At 39.3% G+C, this 17410-nt stretch overlaps 2 protein-coding genes and 1 long non-coding RNA gene across 4 annotated transcripts in view; 2 read left to right on the top strand and 1 right to left on the bottom strand.

Annotated features, from left to right (window-relative positions):
* The window catches only part of LOC108165861 (uncharacterized), a 1074-nt gene extending 464 nt beyond the window's left edge, over positions 1-610 (bottom strand). Inside the window, exon 1 of the long non-coding RNA XR_001776183.1 lies at positions 218-610. This is a non-coding gene — a long non-coding RNA (uncharacterized LOC108165861). The remainder of the gene's footprint in view (positions 1-217) is intronic.
* The window catches only part of ankrd16 (ankyrin repeat domain 16), a 10664-nt gene extending 8151 nt beyond the window's left edge, over positions 1-2513 (top strand). The window contains exons 6-7 of the mRNA XM_008401523.2: positions 1868-1946; positions 2059-2513. Of these exons, the coding sequence (XP_008399745.1) occupies positions 1868-1946; positions 2059-2234 (255 nt within the window). The 3' untranslated portion in view covers positions 2235-2513. The remainder of the gene's footprint in view (positions 1-1867; positions 1947-2058) is intronic.
* A 1346-nt stretch (positions 2514-3859) lies between these two features.
* gdi2 (GDP dissociation inhibitor 2) lies at positions 3860-17394 on the top strand. 2 transcript variants are annotated; one of them, XM_008401522.2, is made up of 10 exons: positions 3860-4014; positions 8783-8890; positions 9041-9140; positions 10397-10531; positions 10614-10812; positions 10893-11024; positions 13050-13149; positions 14056-14227; positions 14341-14540; positions 16332-17394. In XM_008401522.2, the coding sequence occupies exons 1-10, from the start codon at positions 3970-3972 to the stop codon at positions 16482-16484; spliced, it is 1344 nt and encodes a 447-aa protein (XP_008399744.1). In that variant the 5' UTR covers positions 3860-3969; the 3' UTR covers positions 16485-17394. The 2 variants fall into 2 exon arrangements, with proteins under 2 accessions (XP_008399744.1, XP_017158410.1); XM_017302921.1 differs by lacking the exon at positions 3860-4014 and having other exon boundaries at positions 8714-8890.
* Positions 17395-17410: the final 16 nt, after the last annotated feature.

Genomic DNA, 17410 nt, shown 5'->3' with positions numbered 1-17410 from the left:
ATCCTCTCTTGGCATTGTAAATATACCTCTCAACTGGTTTCGTTCATATCTCTCAGGCCGCTCTCAGTTTGTTCAGTTAAAATAATATTCCTCTCACCCAGTTCCTGTCTCCTCAGGTGTTCCCCAGGTCTCTGTCCTGGGACCCTTGTTGTTTATCATTTACCTTCTCCCACTTGGTAATATTTTTCGCAAACATAACATCCAGTTTCAACCAAACCTAATTCCATGCTTCCATTTTCCTCCCTCACTGACTGTCTTCTTGAAATAAAACAATGGTTTACTCTTGACTTCCTCAAATTAAATTCCAGTAAAACTGAACTTCTCTTAATTGGTACTAATTCAATACTAAGTAAACTTGATAATTTCTCCATTTCAGTTGATAACTCCTCCATTTTTCCCTCCCCTCAGGTTAAGAGTCTGGGTGTCATCCTCRATAGCACCCTCTCTTTTGCCTCCCATGTCAATAATATCACTCGGTCAGCTTATTTTCATCTCCGAAATATTCGCCGTCTCCGTCCTTCTCTCACTCCRCACTCCACTGCTGTTCTGGTCCACAGTTTGGTCACATCTCGTTTAGACCATTGTAATTCTCTACTTTTCTACTTTTTGGTTTGCCATAGAAAACTCTGCATAAATTACAATCGGTTCAAAATTCAGCTGCTCGTGTCATTACACAGACCCCTTCAATTCATCACATCACACCTATTTTACAACAGCTCCATTGGCTTCCAATCACATATCAACTATAAAATACTTCTTCTAACTTTTAAAGTAATTCACAACCTCACACCTTCATATCTCTCGGACCTCCTTCACATTGCTACACCCACCCGTCCTCTCAGATCCTCTTCTTCTGTCCATCTCACCGTCCCCCCTGCTCGTCTTGTCACTATGGGGAGCAGAGCATTCAGCCGCTCTGCTCCCAAACTCTGGAACTCACTCCCACCTGATCTCTGGAACATCGAGTCTTTGCAATATTTTAAGTCCAAACTCAAAACCCATTTGTTTGAACTAGCATATAGTCTTTAATTATCTTTGTACTATCTTATAAATCTTGTTTGTGTTTTTTGTTTTTTGTGTTTTGTTATTGGTATGTATTTTATAATTTGCTTGCTTTTATGTCAAGGTGACCTTGGGTGTTCAGAAAGGCGCCTACAAATAAAATGTATTATTATTATTATTATTATTATTATTATTATTATTATTATTATTATATGAACTAAACACTAACTTCCTTTAAAATATCCAAATCCACAGGCACCGTGAAATCTGAGTTTCCCCAGTTGGGTAGATGAAGCTAAAAAAACTGCATAGTCCTAGAAGATAAAACTATTAGAGGTTGTAGAAGAATTGAGGAAATGGTGACGGTTGTCCTTCCAGCAATAACAATAAGAGCCTGAACTATTGGGGAAATGAAACAGTTAAAGTCGAGACCCAACAGAACATTTGTGAAAAAACTCATAAACTGTCCTGTGACATACGGGTACAGTTTAAGATGTTGCATGTTTGACATTAGAGGATAATTGTTCTGTATCACAGACAAACTTTTCTTCTTTGAAAAGAGCCACAGATCTCTACGAATATTATCATTTATTATGCTGGTCCAAGAGTTTGTGCATAAAAAATTGCTTTTGGTCTTGTGAAATTAAAGTTGTTTAATCAACAACAGCATCCTGCCTCTAGAAAATAAATAAATAAATACACTAGGAAACATATCTACAGCAGGGAAGTTACTGACTACTTAAGCCGCTCAACAGAATCCCTCTAAAAACGGTGACTAAAAGAAATATTTTAAATTGTTACAAAAGCCTTTATTAAAAAGCTTTTTGGCAGCAATCTGAGACTAATAAGGCTGTGTGTTTTTCAGGAGGGCCACACTGCCGTAATTAAAACGTTAGTGGAACTTGGAGCAGATCTTCACGCTCGGGACAAAAAAGGACGCACCGGTAAGCAGCGTGTCAGACAGCATGTGTTCTCATTTGCAGCTGGATGAATGCAACTTTGCAAAGAACAAGAACTTTTACTCCATGTGCTCTTCATTTGTCCTCCCTCTCTGAGCTCTCCACATGGCCTGCATTGGGCAGCATGCAGAAGCAGTCTGGACGCTGCTGCTACTCGGACTGCAGGACTCTGAGGACGGATCCGGTGCCACAGCCCAGCAGCTGGCCAAAAAGCAGAACATACTGCGAATGTTTGAGCGTGACACGCCAGGAACACACACAGGATCATCGTGAAAACTAACGCACATTTTTCATTGTCACTTTGAAGCTTTGACACTTCAGAGACAGAAGCTATTATGGGAGACTTTTGTGGAATTCACTATAAATATGAGCAGATGCTGTGAGATCAGGTTGTGTCTCAGCACGCTCCCTTATCTGACAGCATCTTGACGATATCATGACCTTCTATTTTGCTCATGCCTTTCCTTGGAAAGTGGAAATATGAAATTAAAAATATTTCAAAATATTTATGAACCTAAAAATATTTAGGTTTGTTATGAGAGGTTTTTTTTCCTGCCAGATGGCTGTGTAGACTTTTTGTAAAAAATTGTTCAATAAATCTTAAAAAAAAAAAAGATTTTCATTCACTGAGTAAAGGTTTTCATACCCATTTCACACTATATCACATCACAACGTTAATGAATTTAAGCAATTTAAACAGACCCAAAGGGGTAATTAATGGTAAAGTTGAATAAAAATGATTCTTGGTTGCTTTTGCAAATAAAACCCTCTAAAACGAAGCCCACCCCATTTACTAGAGATATGCCAAGTCTTGTTAAACAAATTGCCTGTAACGAGTAAAATACAGTCCACTTGTGTAGTCTAATGTCAGTATAAATGCAGCTGTCCTGTTTCTGGCCTGAACCTAGCAGACAGGTCAGACAAAACCCTATTACATGTTAAAACCAGACCTAGGTTATAAAATATAATTTACATGTTCTGTAAGGACAGTAATGTTTTTACAGGCATTATAAAAACAACATGCTCTTTCAATTTTTGACTTTTATATGTTAGTAAATAGTAAAAATAATCTAATCCCATCAAGGTTCTAAATGTTCTAATCTCAGATTTTCAAAATGAAAACAGATTATACACTATTTTTATTAATTAAAGGTTAAACCAATGTGGGGGAATGATAAAGACTAAGTGCCCCTAATGATTGAACATCTTGTAGAACCATCAACGTTCTGTTTTCTGACTATCATTTATATGTCACCCACTTTTCTATACCTTTTTGCTTCAGATGATTGAGTTTTGTTTCTGCACAGCTCTTTAAATGACAGTCCTCAGCATTTCAGAAAGGTCACAATCTGGACTTTGACTGGGCCAATGCAAAAATTAACTAATCTTTTGCAGCCTTTCTCTTGTAAATCTGATGTTATACTTAGGAAGATTTTCCTTGATATAATCTAATTAGACTTCAGATGTCAGCCTGATACAATACTGACTGTCAGGTGTGAAGACTCATTAATGCAACTTAATCTATATTGTGCTTCCATAGAGACTTACTCCATCCTCCTGGCAAACAATCCAAGCAACCCCATACTTTATCAAAATGTTTTGTCATATGGAACAACATACATGCTAAGTGCTAAATAATAACATGCTAATTTAAAGAGTTGCGGCAAAAGCAAATGAGGTGGCGTAACAGTGCTTGCCAACAACTGATGTTGTGTTTTCCACACTTGAGGTTGTATTTAAATAATTGTAAACATAATACAGATTGAATAATTTTCAAAATATATGAAGATATAACTTGGTATATTTCTCCCCGGGATGGATACAGGTGCTCTTGAAGAGGCCAATCACACTCTGCGACTCTCCACTAAAGATTGACAAGCTCGGAAGCCCCGCCCCCTGCGTCACGCGCCTGACGCTGAGCTGCAGCCCCTTTTCGTTTCCAGTCTTTACAGATCTCCATTTTCTTATTTCCCGATAGCTAGGAGCAGAAGACGAAAAGCGTTGCAAAATGAATGAAGAGTACGACGTTATCGTCCTGGGCACCGGGCTTACGGTGAGAAAGCGGGATATGACGTGGAATAGAGCGCAGACTTGATTTGCAACCTGTTACTAGCGCAGTTGGTGACTGACAGCTTGGCTTCGAGATAACTAGGCCCAATTAGCTAAGTAGCTAGCTTAGCCGCTAAGGGGAGCGGCGGTGTAATGTAAAGTAATGGAAACCCGAAACCGAGCAGCTAAGGCGAACACTGAGCATCATGCTATGTGCTGTCAATGGAAAGATTAAGCCAGCATCGCTAAACTTGCATTAGAGGAGTAGTTAACCTTTCACCTGGTTGGTATTTATTCAGAATATATTTCTTGTGACGTTATTTTTAATATAAACTTCACCAAATATCTGAAGTAGAGCGCTACTTTAGTTGAGCTTTCCTTTGCCAAGGCGAGATTAAAAGGCGGATAAGTCCGCTAGCATTGGTTAGGCCACTTTGAGCAAACTAATTTCTCTTGATTTCGCTTCCTTCGCGAACCTTTCTGCATCTTGTTTGAATACAGAATTATTGATTCTGTGCCACTTTGCAGTCAGTATGACTAGTTTCTGACTCACTAAATGAAATTAATCGTAACATCAAGCAACCTTTCAAACTCATGAAGTTTCCGCTCGGACTATTTGTGGAAAAGACGCGAAAATTACTGCAGCGAATTGAAGTCGATTTACAGACTTATCATCATAAACTTTTGCAGAAGTCCCTCATTCTTTACACTTTTAGTACTTTATTTAAGTGAAGTGCTTAAACTGCACACCCTTCTGTGTTTTAAGTTTGACACTTTTAAGAGGCTCAGAGTAGCTGCCTCGGTTATTGTTGGAAGGTTTCCTGAGCTATTCCAGTACGTTGTGTTGTAACACTAAGGAAGTCTTTCATAGCATTTCCAAAACCACATTCACCATTCCATCACTTTATGGAGAGCTTTAGAGTCCTGAAGGCCTCCTGACTCGCAGGCAGTTTTAATGGCTGAAGCATTCAATGGAAGCCCCGTGATGACTTTATTGCAGGCCAATAAGCAGCTCTATGCTTTATATGAGGAGCGACATAACTTCTCATGCACTGTCCTCAACCTGCTGAACTTAACTGTAAGAGGAAATGCAAATTTTTTTTTATCTACCTACGCTTTTTAAAAATACTCTTCCACATTAGTGTCACTGCAAAAACAAACAAAAAATCATTACTACTGAAGTGTTTTTATAGAACTTATGTATGAGTGTGAAACTCACTTGGGTGTGGTCTCAACAGGACTGGAACTGAAAGATCACTGCACATTTTCTGAAAGTCTGGTTCAATAAGAGCTTATTACCAGTCAAAACATATGCAGACTAAAACTGTTTGTATAAAGGGAGGGGGTGTAGCTTCATAGGTTTCAGTTCCTGATTCAAATCAGTGATTTCACCAACATCTACCACCTTCCTCTTTTTGGGTCAGACAGCTAACTTATGGATGCAAAGGTGTCACAGGTGTTATTGATATAGCTGGGTGTCTTCTGTTTTGTTTCAGTGTTTAAATTACTTGGCAGAATAACATGCAGCACATCTTGTGTGATGTGTAACATGAGAGAGAGAGAGAGAGAGAGAGAGAGAGAGAGAGAGAGAGAGAGAGCTTTCCTGGATGAGCCAAATAAAAATGTGGGAATAATGAGATGATCTCTGATTTCTACATGTTAATGTCACTTACCTGGAACTGATTTTCACTGAGCTCAGACTCCATCTAGATGCAGGAAAGAAGAGGAAGTATTAGTTTTTTTATGCATTTAGTTATTATAAATAAATAGAAATGAGAAGTAATGAGAGCCTGGACAAATGAAAGCTATAATAATAATTAACATCGACTGAAAATGTCGTCAAAATTTTTTTGTAGGTCAGACCAGTCAGAACAATGTCTCCCAAACAGTTTATTAATTTATTTTATTATGTTTATCCAATTAATTAAATCCTACCTCATCCACTCAGCTAGTTGAAGATGATCTTTAAGTTTGGATGGAATAATCTAGAACAAACACTTTTGTTTTTATTGTTATTCAAGTTTTGACTTGGTGCTAAAGTAAAATAATATAGCTGCACAATATTAGTAGACTTTGCAATAGTGATATCATTGTAGGATATTGTGATTATCAGCTGCATCTAACCTGTATTTTCTGTTTTTCCTTACCACCACTCTCCCTGGTCTTTTAATCTAGATCACTAAGGTCTTCAGGTACAGAAATAATCAGCAGTGAAGTCCATCCAACTGGTTAAATATATTATTTGTTATATATTTATTATTTGATTGGTGTTTGTAAAGCAGGCAATCCAGCAGCGGTCTTTTTTCCTTTGACCGTGGTTGGCTGTATCCCCAATAGTGGAGATGAGGAAAACCATGGAAATTAGCTTCTGTGGTAGTGCTAATATGGTCTCCACTGTTTGTATTAATGTGAATCAAGGTAAATTGTTAGTACAATTAAAATAGGAAGTGCTTTTAGAGGAGGTGTCAAGGATTTGTGTATTTTAGCTCTTTACATTCAGCTGTGGCTCTTCACCCTGAATATACTGGGTTCAAAGAAAGATACTGAGTGAAAAAGTGACAATAAAAATTATGGCCAGAAAATGCAAGAGGTGTGGTTGGATTTACATGTCATGCAGGGTTTTCCCCAGTGTATTATAGGCCTGGCGGCCCGCCATGCTTTACTAGCGCTATTTTGTTTTCTTTTTAAAGCCGGATAGCAAGCGTCTCTGTTGCTCTGAGCGTTTCACTGGTGAAGCAGATTTATTCCTAAAAGATATGTTTATAGAAGATAGGTTTATAGTTTATGCATTTAAAGCCAGACCAATCACACTACTGGTGCCTCTGCTCGTTGCCTCACGCGCTGCAGCAGCTGGATGTTAAGTTTACCTCAGCGCAGATCGTGCACGTGCGTCCTTTCACTCAAACAGAGCTCAAACTCAGACTAAACTCAGCATCAGAGTGTTGCTATGGGAATAAAACAAGCAATTTAAAATCTTAATTTATGTATGCTGAAACCATTCAATCAAATTTAACACTATTGATCATCTCAATAAACAAATGTCACATTTATGTATCTGTGGTCTGTGTTAAAATATTAGCATTTATGGGCCCCTGAAGTCCTGGAGGCCTGATGGAGCCGCTGACTTAATTTGGATTAAACAGAAGTTCAAATAATTGATATTGATTTTAATTGTATTTTTTGATTAGTTGTTTTTAAGACAACTAGTTGTGGTTTTAAATAGCATTTCACTGACGCTGTTTTCCAGTAACATAATTACCCAGTAATATTTTTACATTTCCCGTCTACTTAACATCTTTTAATACAAAAACGCGGTGGGCACCTCGGTGCCCTGACCACCAGGCTTACAAAGTTTTCTGGGGGAAACATTGCATGTGTAGAGTTATTATTTCTTATAGTGGCTACAGCATGTTTCTGTGGCAAAATGAGGCTTTTAAACAGGCTGCATATGCATGAGATTCCAAAAAAATGGACTGAATCAGTCATTTTAGCAGGTAGAAAGTGAGAGTGGTGTATGAAGCCGTCTGATGATTCTGTAGGAGGAGAACTCTTAGGCCCATTCACGAAGAAGTATTGGCTGCAGTTAGGCCATGTAATTTAATTAAAATTATTTGATTTCATGCTGAGGACAATTTTGGGTGAAGTTTGAGATCTCAAATATACTTAGACCACCTGTTTGGGTTTTTGGGGAAGAAAAAATAAAATAAGAAGAAATAATTTTGTTCCAGTGGGCTTAGCAGTACTTTCATTGCTCGGTCCTAATAAATACTGTATATGTGGTCCATAATTTTTATTTTTTCCAAGTGTCCATTTCTTAGAAAGCTTTTGTGTTATTCAGGCCACATATTGGGCATGTTTGATTTTCATTTGCATCAAATGAGTGGATGCTTCAAGGCTTAATGGCTAAAATGGGTTAAGATGTGAACGTGGACTTTGTGCTTCCAGTGAATTTTGTTAGCTTTGATGTTTGCACACTGTATGTGTTTCTCCTGTGTCAGCGTGGCGGTTACTGTGATGAGCACTCTGTCTGTGTTTGCTTTTATTCATGAGACTTCAACTGCAGATCACTGCAGAGGAAAGCCGGTTTTTCTTGATCTAAGCTATTTCAGAGCAGCAGACTAGTTTTCAGCAAAGGTGCAACTTGTCAGGAGACCTTCACTGTGCAGCAACAGGTGCAGGAGGGGCACTGCTGCTTTAAACATTGTGCTGTAATGCTGAAAGTGTCACTAGAGGTTGTAGGGTTTGAAACCATGACATCTTGGCTAACGCAGACGGTGTGTTTTGTGAGACAAACGTAAGTTGCTACAGCTTTTTTCCACCAGTTTTTAAAAGAATTTAAATCCACAAATTGACCCGTCTTCTGTTCTGCTGCTGTTCAGTTGAGCCTTTAGTTGTCCTGGATCTACATGAGAAAGGTGTTTGCCGCTCTACTTCCTTCAGGGCAGCTTTTCCCTGACAAACAGGAAACATGCAGAGCCTGTCGCTTTCTGTGTGGTGGTGATGATGATGATGATGATGATACAGGAAGTTGTAGAAAGTGACCTCACGCTCAGCAGGAAACTTGTTTTAAATCTCTGGTCACATGATGCATGTTACACCCGCTTAGTTCTGCAAACTTGCTGCTATAATCACATAAACTCCAAAATAAAGGAACATGCATACTTCTCTTCATTATGGAACTTCTGTGAGCTTTATTAATACACTAGAATAAAACCTTTATGAAGACATTTGACTTTTACTCTTTTAATTGTGTGCTTTTGTTTTTTTTTCAGGAATGCATTTTATCAGGCATTATGTCAGTAAAGGGGAAGAAGGTTCTTCACATGGACCGCAACTCGTACTACGGAGCTGAAAGCGCTTCTATCACACCACTGGAAGATGTAAGTCGCCCTAAAACCAGTGTGAACCTCCCATCAGTGTAGAGACAGACGGTGCTTTGTGTTTGTGTCTGCATCGTTGGAGACGGTGTTGGTTGCAGAAGTCGGGCCTGTAAGCTGGGGGTCTCATTGGGTTCTGCTTCCTCCCTGCAGCTCTACCAGCGCTTCCACCTGCCCGGCACCCCTCCAGAGTCGATGGGAAAGGGACGGGACTGGAATGTGGACCTCGTCCCAAAGTTCCTCATGGCTAATGGTAACAAATATTCTGGGGCTGCAGCTAACGATTGTCTTAGCAAAAGAGTATCGTATCAATTTTGATGATCAATCAATGAATCGGATAAAGAAAAAAATTGGCACATTTTATAGATTTAACCACTTAAGTGAATTTTTGGTTATGGGGATGTATTGCCGATCTGAGATTCGTGCTTTTATGTATTTTTTTTTGTTTTTACGTATTTATTTATGGTTGCTGTCCTTTTGGATGAGCTTTTATTGTTGTATTTCGGTTTTTCCTCTGCTTCCAAGACAAATTTCTCCTATGAGAGACTAATAAAATCATCTGTTGTACAATATTAAAAATGCATAAAAAATAAAAACTCATTTGATAGTGAATAAGTTGATTTTCAATCAGTTTTTTGCACCAAAAGGTTAATAATAAACACTGAGACTCTTTAAATGTGTATACATTTGTGACTGTGTACAAAATAGACCAGCAGATATCGCAGTAAGCACATTGTTATTAAATGCAAAAGAAAACATGTTCCCCATGCCCCCTAAGGGGCTCTGTAAAAAAAACAACAAAAAAAAGGGTTTATTTTATTCCCTGAAATGTAACACAGCATTGCTTTTGTGAACTCTTGATCATTTGTAGCAAGGGATGCAAATGCAGCTAAAAAAATCCTTACGTCAACGTGTGACAAGCTCGGTACTTTAACAGCAATACAATGTATGGCTGATCTGATGATTATTATTGAATTAATAATTGGAGAGCAATAGGTGTCTGTACATTCTTTTTGTTGTTGTTGTTGTTTTTACATCATTTGAATCAGGTGAAGCTAAGACTGTCACTATAGGAGTTCTGGATAGAAAAGATTTGTAGACAGTTTGCTTTTTTTAATACTATACATTTTGTACAGTTTTGGCCTGAACAAATCTTTGTGGTTTTCTTTCAGCAAATGCCATGTGTGAGTCTGTATACTCCAGTTAACAATAAACTGATTTTTAGCTTGCGATGATTTCAATAATCGATTCATCACGATTAATCGTTTCAGCCCTAAGCTGCTCACATTAAGTTCGACATGCAGCTTTAATTCATCTCCATACTTGTAAGAAATAGAATCTTTAAATGTTGTGTTTTGTAGGATTCCGCTAGCATATTTTCTCCTGTCAGTAAGCAAATTATTGGTATTGCCAAAGAAAAGTTGAGTATGAATTTAGAGCAGCTATCAGAATGTCAGGTTAACAGATGCTCCGCCTGAGGTCATGAAGTTAATGTTGCTGTGTTTGTAGGCCAGCTGGTCCGCATGCTGCTGATCACACAGGTGACTCGCTACCTGGACTTCAAGGTGATTGAAGGCAGTTATGTGTACAAGGGAGGGAAGATCTACAAAGTGCCCTCCACTGAGACTGAGGCCCTGGCATCCAGTAAGTAGTGACTGTTTGGGATGTGATAACTGCTCTCATTAAAGCAGCTCCTTCACTCACAGCTCATTCTCTTCTGCTAAAGGCCTGATGGGATTGTTTGAGAAGCGACGCTTCCGGAAGTTCTTGGTCTTTGTCGCCAACTTTGATGAGAACGACCCTAAAACCATGGAAGGCGTGGATCCCAAAAAGACCACCATGAGGGCCATCTTCCAGAAGTTCAGCCTGGGACAGGAAGTCATCGACTTCACCGGCCACTCCCTGGCGCTCTACCGCACAGACGAGTCAGTTCTGCCTCTGGTTAATGTTTTCTGGTCTTCTATGCTCTGTTCTGGAGGCTTAACATGTTGTCGTCTTCCCTCAGGTACCTGGATCAACCCTGCATGGACGCGATAAACAGAATAAAGCTTTACAGCGAATCTCTGGCCAGATACGGCAAGAGCCCGTACCTCTACCCCCTGTACGGCCTGGGAGAGCTGCCGCAGGGCTTCGCCAGGTACCACACTCCTCCTGGGGTCCACTGTGTGTGTGGGCACCTAGTTGTGTGTGTGTGTACACCCACACACACAACTAGATGTGTGTGTGTGTGTGTGTGTGTGTAGGGAAACTGCAACTTAGAATGTGACATTGGGTTGGGTTCATGTTTTCTGTTTGAGATTCTGCATAAATTATAGCAAATTTCATTTCTGACTAATTTTGTTTTTCTTGAATTGCAAATGGAATTTTATTTTATTAAGAGTTTGCTTTTATTTCAATCATCCCTTCTATGAGTTGGTCTGAATCCTTCAGCCTGCATGAATCTTGGGGCGTTAAGTTCACTCTGCTCTGTTATACATCAACTATTCGTTCCATTAGTGAAACAGCCCCAGATAATTGTAGAGTGAAAGCAGAGGGAGTTTTCTCCTGCAAAGCAGAATTCATAACTAGAGATGTTTTTTTCTGGCCAACATAAATTTCTGGTTTTTTAAAAGTCTTCATAGCAATTTTGATTTTGACTTGTTTTAATTAGTAATTTTTAACTCTTATAACACACAACTTGGTGTGCTGCAGGCTCAGAGGTAGAAAAAGAATTTGGAATCTGATGATAAAGATCAGATAAACACCAGTATGTCTCATTTATATACCTCAATGGCCGGAGTTCTTGGTTTTGATGCATTTAATGACCAACTAGGGGCAAAAAAAACAACATTTTCAATATTCAGCACTGAAATGCTGATCTCAGATCAGAGCTGAAAATTTCCATTTCTGGCCCATTGATTGGTGCATTTCTAACTTTTCTGTTTGTACCAAGTAGCACAACAATCATAAGAGTTCTGTCATACAGCTGTAATGCCCGCCCCTTTTTAAGCTGCCTTTGCCCTCATAAAGTCCGTGTGGAACCAGCTATTGCCAGTGCAAGTGTGATTTTTCAGAAGCAAATGACTTCTTGAAACTTGATGCAGTCACATAGGGTGTGAAATTGTGAAACAAATGTCATTGTGTGATGTCTGTCTAAAACAATCAGCCTCTGTTGATTTAAATTCCTACAGCCCCATCAGAGGCGTGCTGCCATGACGATTTAATCAGTGATACGGCGCATCAGCTGAGGTCTGCAGATGTTTCTATAACATCAAAGATACACCAGTCACTTGAATGACTTTATTGTTCAGACCTCTACTGGTTGCACTCTGGTTGACTTTCTTTGTGTTTCAGCACTTTCAGTCTGAGAGGTAAAAGAAAACTAACATAAAACCTGACTGAGCTCCTGAGTAGGAGAGTTACTACTGTTGTGACTTCCAGGAGAGCAAACTGCTGCCATGGAAATGAAATCAGCACATCTAAAAACCGCTGGTATCTTTGTGGTTCGCTGTCCACTGGTGGGAGTGTGTGTCCACCCAAGTGTGACTTCACCTCACAGAGTATAAGTACATGTCTTTGTCAATGAGCTCATGTAAGCAGTGTGGCTTGGTGAGCACATCTTCTCACCTAGTTCAGTGAGTCAGCTATGAAACTGTTTGAGAGGTGAAAGTAGATGAGCGACCACATGGGGACGGAAATGGCTCACGGGTGTGCTGTCATGGCGCAGGGGCAAAGCACAACCCACATTTGAGGCCTTGGTCCTCATGGCGGTGGTCGCAGGTTCGATTCCCGGCCTGGTGACATTTTCCACATGTCTTCCCACTCTCTCATTACCCTCTTTCCTGTCAAACTACTTTCAAATAAAGGACTAGAGCCAACAAAACCTTTGGGGGAAAAAAAAAAACTGGCTCACGATGTGATCTGGTTTTACTTAGGCTAATAAAATCAGTAGTAGAATCTGTAACCATGACCACCTTCTATTACTACATATAGCCATCTTATTGGAGTTGATGGGCTAGTCTCGCTGGTGGGGCCCTAATTGTCTGTGAAACACTGAAGTAATGTCGGTGTTACTTCACTGGCATCAAGTTTTTTTCAGTTGGTCCTGCTGGCAGAACGTCAGTGAAGGCTTTTGTGAAGCTTTAATTTGTGTTGCAGTGTTTCTTGTTTGGTTCTATCACAGGTTGAGTGCCATCTTTGGTGGGACGTACATGTTGAACAAGCCCATAGAGGAGATCGTGATGGAGAATGGGAAGGTGGTGGGAGTCAAGTCTGAGGGAGAGGTGAGCAGTTTTTACTCACAGTAAATGGTACAAACTTGGCTTCCAGATTTCAGCTTAAACACTGTTGGGTAGAGAAATGGAATGAAAATATTTATGTTATGTAAAAATGTTGACCTTAGTTATTAATTCTACTTTTTATCTTTCCACATCCTGCTTTTCTTTTCATAAAACCAACATGTTTGTCATTCTCCTGGAAGTTTTCCAAGAGAATGATATTAATGCAGAATTATTAACTTTGTTTTCTTAAATACATCAGTTATCTTATGTGTGATTTGGAATCATTTGGTCTCATTGTAGAGTGTGGAGAGTTTAGTTACACAAGACACTAAACAGCTCAATGGTTTATGTAATAAAAACAAAAAAAACCCTGCACTGTTTATAAAGCATATTTGTATTCATTAATTTAATCAACACTAAATGTAACACTGATGTTTTGAACATCTTGCCTGAGAACACGAGGAAATCTTCTGGATGACAAAGTAAACTCATTAATTTTGTCTATGAAGCAGATGTTCAGTAATTCCTCTTGTATTTTTGCACAAACATAAAAATTGATTAGTGCGTCTCTGATCATGGTAAATCTTTCTTGAAAGAAGAGCAGGACTGTTGGCATGTTGGAGACATGCTGACAGTCACGCTGAAAATGGGCCTGTTCTGTTGGCCAGCTGATTAATATTAATACAACATTACAAGTAATTGTTGGCAGCAGTCAAACCCACAACTGGGTGCAGCTCAAACGTCTTGGATCCAATAATTCTGACTAACTGTTCAGTCAGTGCAGATGTCTTAAAACTTGGAATAAAATTAAGCACCACTACAAATTTTATATTTTCAAACTATCTACATTTTAATTGCTAAAATCCAGTTGCTCTTTTTATTCATTTTCTCTCCACTGGTTCCTCCCAGGTTGCAAGGTGCAAACAGCTGATCTGCGACCCCAGCTACGTCATGGATCGTGTGAAGAAAGTTGGCCAGGTGATCAGAGTCATCTGCATCCTGAGTCATCCCATTGCCAACACCGGAGACATCAACTCTTGTCAGATCATCATCCCACAGAATCAGGTTAACAGGAAGCACGGTGAGTTCATGTGTCAAGAGGAAAGCCTTGCTTAGATTAAAACAGAAATGCAGGAAATGTTTAATTTCCACAGTGAAACTGTCGTACGTTAACTTCCGATTTTCTCTTTACAGACATCTACGTTTGTATGATTTCTTTTGCTCACAACGTGGCCGCAGCGGGTAAATACATCGCAATCGCCAGCACCACGGTGGAGACGAACGAACCCGAGAAAGAAATTAAGCCGGCCATGGACCTCCTGGAGCCCATCGAGCAGAAGTTTGTCAGCATCAGTGATCTGTATGAACCCACCGACATGGGCACTGAAAGCCAGGTAGGCTCTGTGGGTGAATCTACTGCTGAAGACTCTGCTTCCCATTCTGGTCTTGGAAAAACAGGCGACAATTAAAACACTGTGTTTGTGTTGGTATGAGGTATCGTTTTAAGTAGGAGAGGTTAAAGATGTTTGGTTGAAGAGAAGCCAGAGCAGGACTAGTCTGTTATAGCTTTGTGTTATAGCACAAGTCTGCAGTTGCAGTATGGATCCAGCATACAGATCCATACTGCACCTGGTGAGAGTGTATTCCAAACAGTGTTTCCCTAGTAGGGACATGGCTTTGGGGTAAAGGGGAGGCAGATTGATTGCCCAATTTCTTTCATTTTGGGCGATTGATGACCTATGGATGATACTTGCATGTGAAACCGATCTCATCCACTCATCTTTTCTACCACCACAAAGGTCTGAGAGAGGACTGCGTTCAATAATAGTCTGCCTACTGCTGTCAACTTTGCAATTTTTTGCTATATTTGTTGCTGAAACAAATCGGTGTAGGCCAAAATGAGTCAGGATTTTTAAATATTGTGAACGGCCAGAAAACCGCAACGATGCACCCCGACTTTCTAATAGCAATAATAACAGTTTCTCCTGTTGCTACTTGGAGGAGAACAAGCTGCGGCCATTAAAACAAAATCTGCACTTTTTAAAAATCATTGATATCCTTACCTGTTTTGCAGGTTGTTGCAATTGTTTTTCTGTTTGCTTTCTGTATGCTGGCGGGAAAATGCTTTTGTCTGCATGCGAGCGCACCTGACTCAGCGCGTGAATGTCGGTAACAGAGTAGAAGTGCGTGTTTGTATCCAGTTTTTGTCTACTTTAGCTTTGGCGCTTTTGAACATTTGCGATGAGCTCATGCAAGCTGAGCAAGTATTGTGGCTTGTTGCATTTTAATCAGACACCATTCTGCTCATCACCTGCAAAATGCAGAACTTGCATCACAGACAAGATTACCACAAAGGAAAAGAAACACAAATGTTTGGGTCCCCCTGTGGGTTGGCTGCTCAATCAGCTCAAGCTTATTGATCATAAATCTACCACTACAGCTCCAGACAGTCTTTGAAAACATTGTTCTGATCTCCTGGCCGTGGTTTTCCTCATTGCTGTTTTTGTGGCAGAACCTAAATGACCTCCAGCGAGTGGAGGACTGTTTCCCTACCCCTGTATTTTTAATTTCTGTTCAAAACCAGTGGACACATTCTGAAATTTGGTTTTCTAGAAATACCTGTCAGTAGGCCTGCTGCAATGAACATTAAATCAATTAATTGTGTGGGAAAATTAAAAGAAACTTGATTTCTATTTGCATGAGTTATTTGTTTTTTTCTACCAAAAACTGGATGACTGAAGTCTTCAGTCTGGTACTTTTTTAAAATCTTTTTTCTAAGGACAATTTTGTTTAGAGAGATTCCCTAATTCATTTTATTTATTTCTGTTGTTTTATTTATTTTGGATGTTAATAATGTCTTCCAGTTCCAGTGTTAAATGTTTATTAGAATTTAAAGTTAATTGATTTCTGGGAATGTATTCTTGCATTATTATGTCATTATCATTATTTTAATTGAAAATGGTCTCAAAACAATATTATCGTTTATTGCAATAACTTAAAATATATATATAAGAATATGTTCTAATATGTCTAATTTACACTTGTAAATTAGACATTAAAATTTCTTGAAACAAACCATCTTGTGTTATTGTAGATTTAGTTTATTGCATTAAGGCATTTTATTCTCATAGCCTCTCTGGGCTCAGTCAGAAATATTTATCGTCTGGTGCTTTTGTCCCTCCCAGATCTTCATCTCCCGCTCTTATGATGCCACGACTCACTTCGAGACCACCTGTGCTGACATCAAGGACATCTACAAGCGAATGACTGGTTCAGACTTTGACTTTGCTGAAATGGAGCGCAAAAAGCAGGACATCTTTGGCGACGCCGCAGAGTAGAGGCAACACATCCACAGTACTCCAGATGATCAAAGATGGCAATTACGGAATTCTTAAAAAACAAAACAAATAGATAAACTACAGAAATATGTATTCATGGGTGGGCTAACCAGATATCCAGGTATATGGTTTACCCTCTGTGGAAGTTTATGATCTATAGAAAGATATGAAATAGTGTTGGATAGGGTTCAGAAAGGGAGCATTGCTTTTTCAGATCTCATTCAGGTGGATGTTGCACTAAATACAGTTTATGCCTATTAGTCAGTACTTTATACTATTGTGAGTCATCATGTTTAGATGAAGCATAATCCAAAGACCCTAAATCAAAAAAAGAATTGATCAGTATCTTAAAAAAAACAAATTCTGGGGTTTAAGGTGGGTGGGGTCCAAGTTTTTTTTGTCATTATTCAGGTTCTAAAAGATGTACAATATCTCCAACACCATGTTGTTTTGCAGGTGTTTTCCGTGTCTGACTGAAAGAGAGGTGGCTTTGTCCTTTTTGTATTAAATCTTGTGAGCAACTCTGTTCTTTGCAGGGTGTCGTAATTTCAGAAAATAAAGACCTGTGACAGAAGGGGTCTCACCTCTGACACACTGCCAAGACGGTATGCTTTACTGTAAACAAAGTCACGCTGATGACCGTACTCAAGGGAAAACTACCTGAAACTACCAACAGCTGGAGTTCCTAGAAAGCAGCAGACATTTGGATCTATGCCTGGTAAAACAATCCAAACATTGATGGCGGATGGCAGTTATGGTTCACTGTAATTACTAAAGAAGGACCAAATGTATACTGCTGCAGTATTGAACTGATGAGAGCCTTGTCTCTGATTTGAACAACTGTAAAAGAAAAACAATTGGCCTGGGCTCAAATGATTTCTGTACTGCAAAGTAAAAAGAATAAATCAAATGACTTGTATTTGTTT

This window comes from Poecilia reticulata, linkage group LG23 (assembly GCF_000633615.1).
Source record: "Poecilia reticulata strain Guanapo linkage group LG23, Guppy_female_1.0+MT, whole genome shotgun sequence".
Lineage (NCBI taxonomy): Eukaryota > Metazoa > Chordata > Actinopteri > Cyprinodontiformes > Poeciliidae > Poecilia > Poecilia reticulata.
The sequence above is the reverse complement of the archived record's forward strand: the minus strand, read 5'-3'. Positions and strand labels throughout refer to the sequence as shown.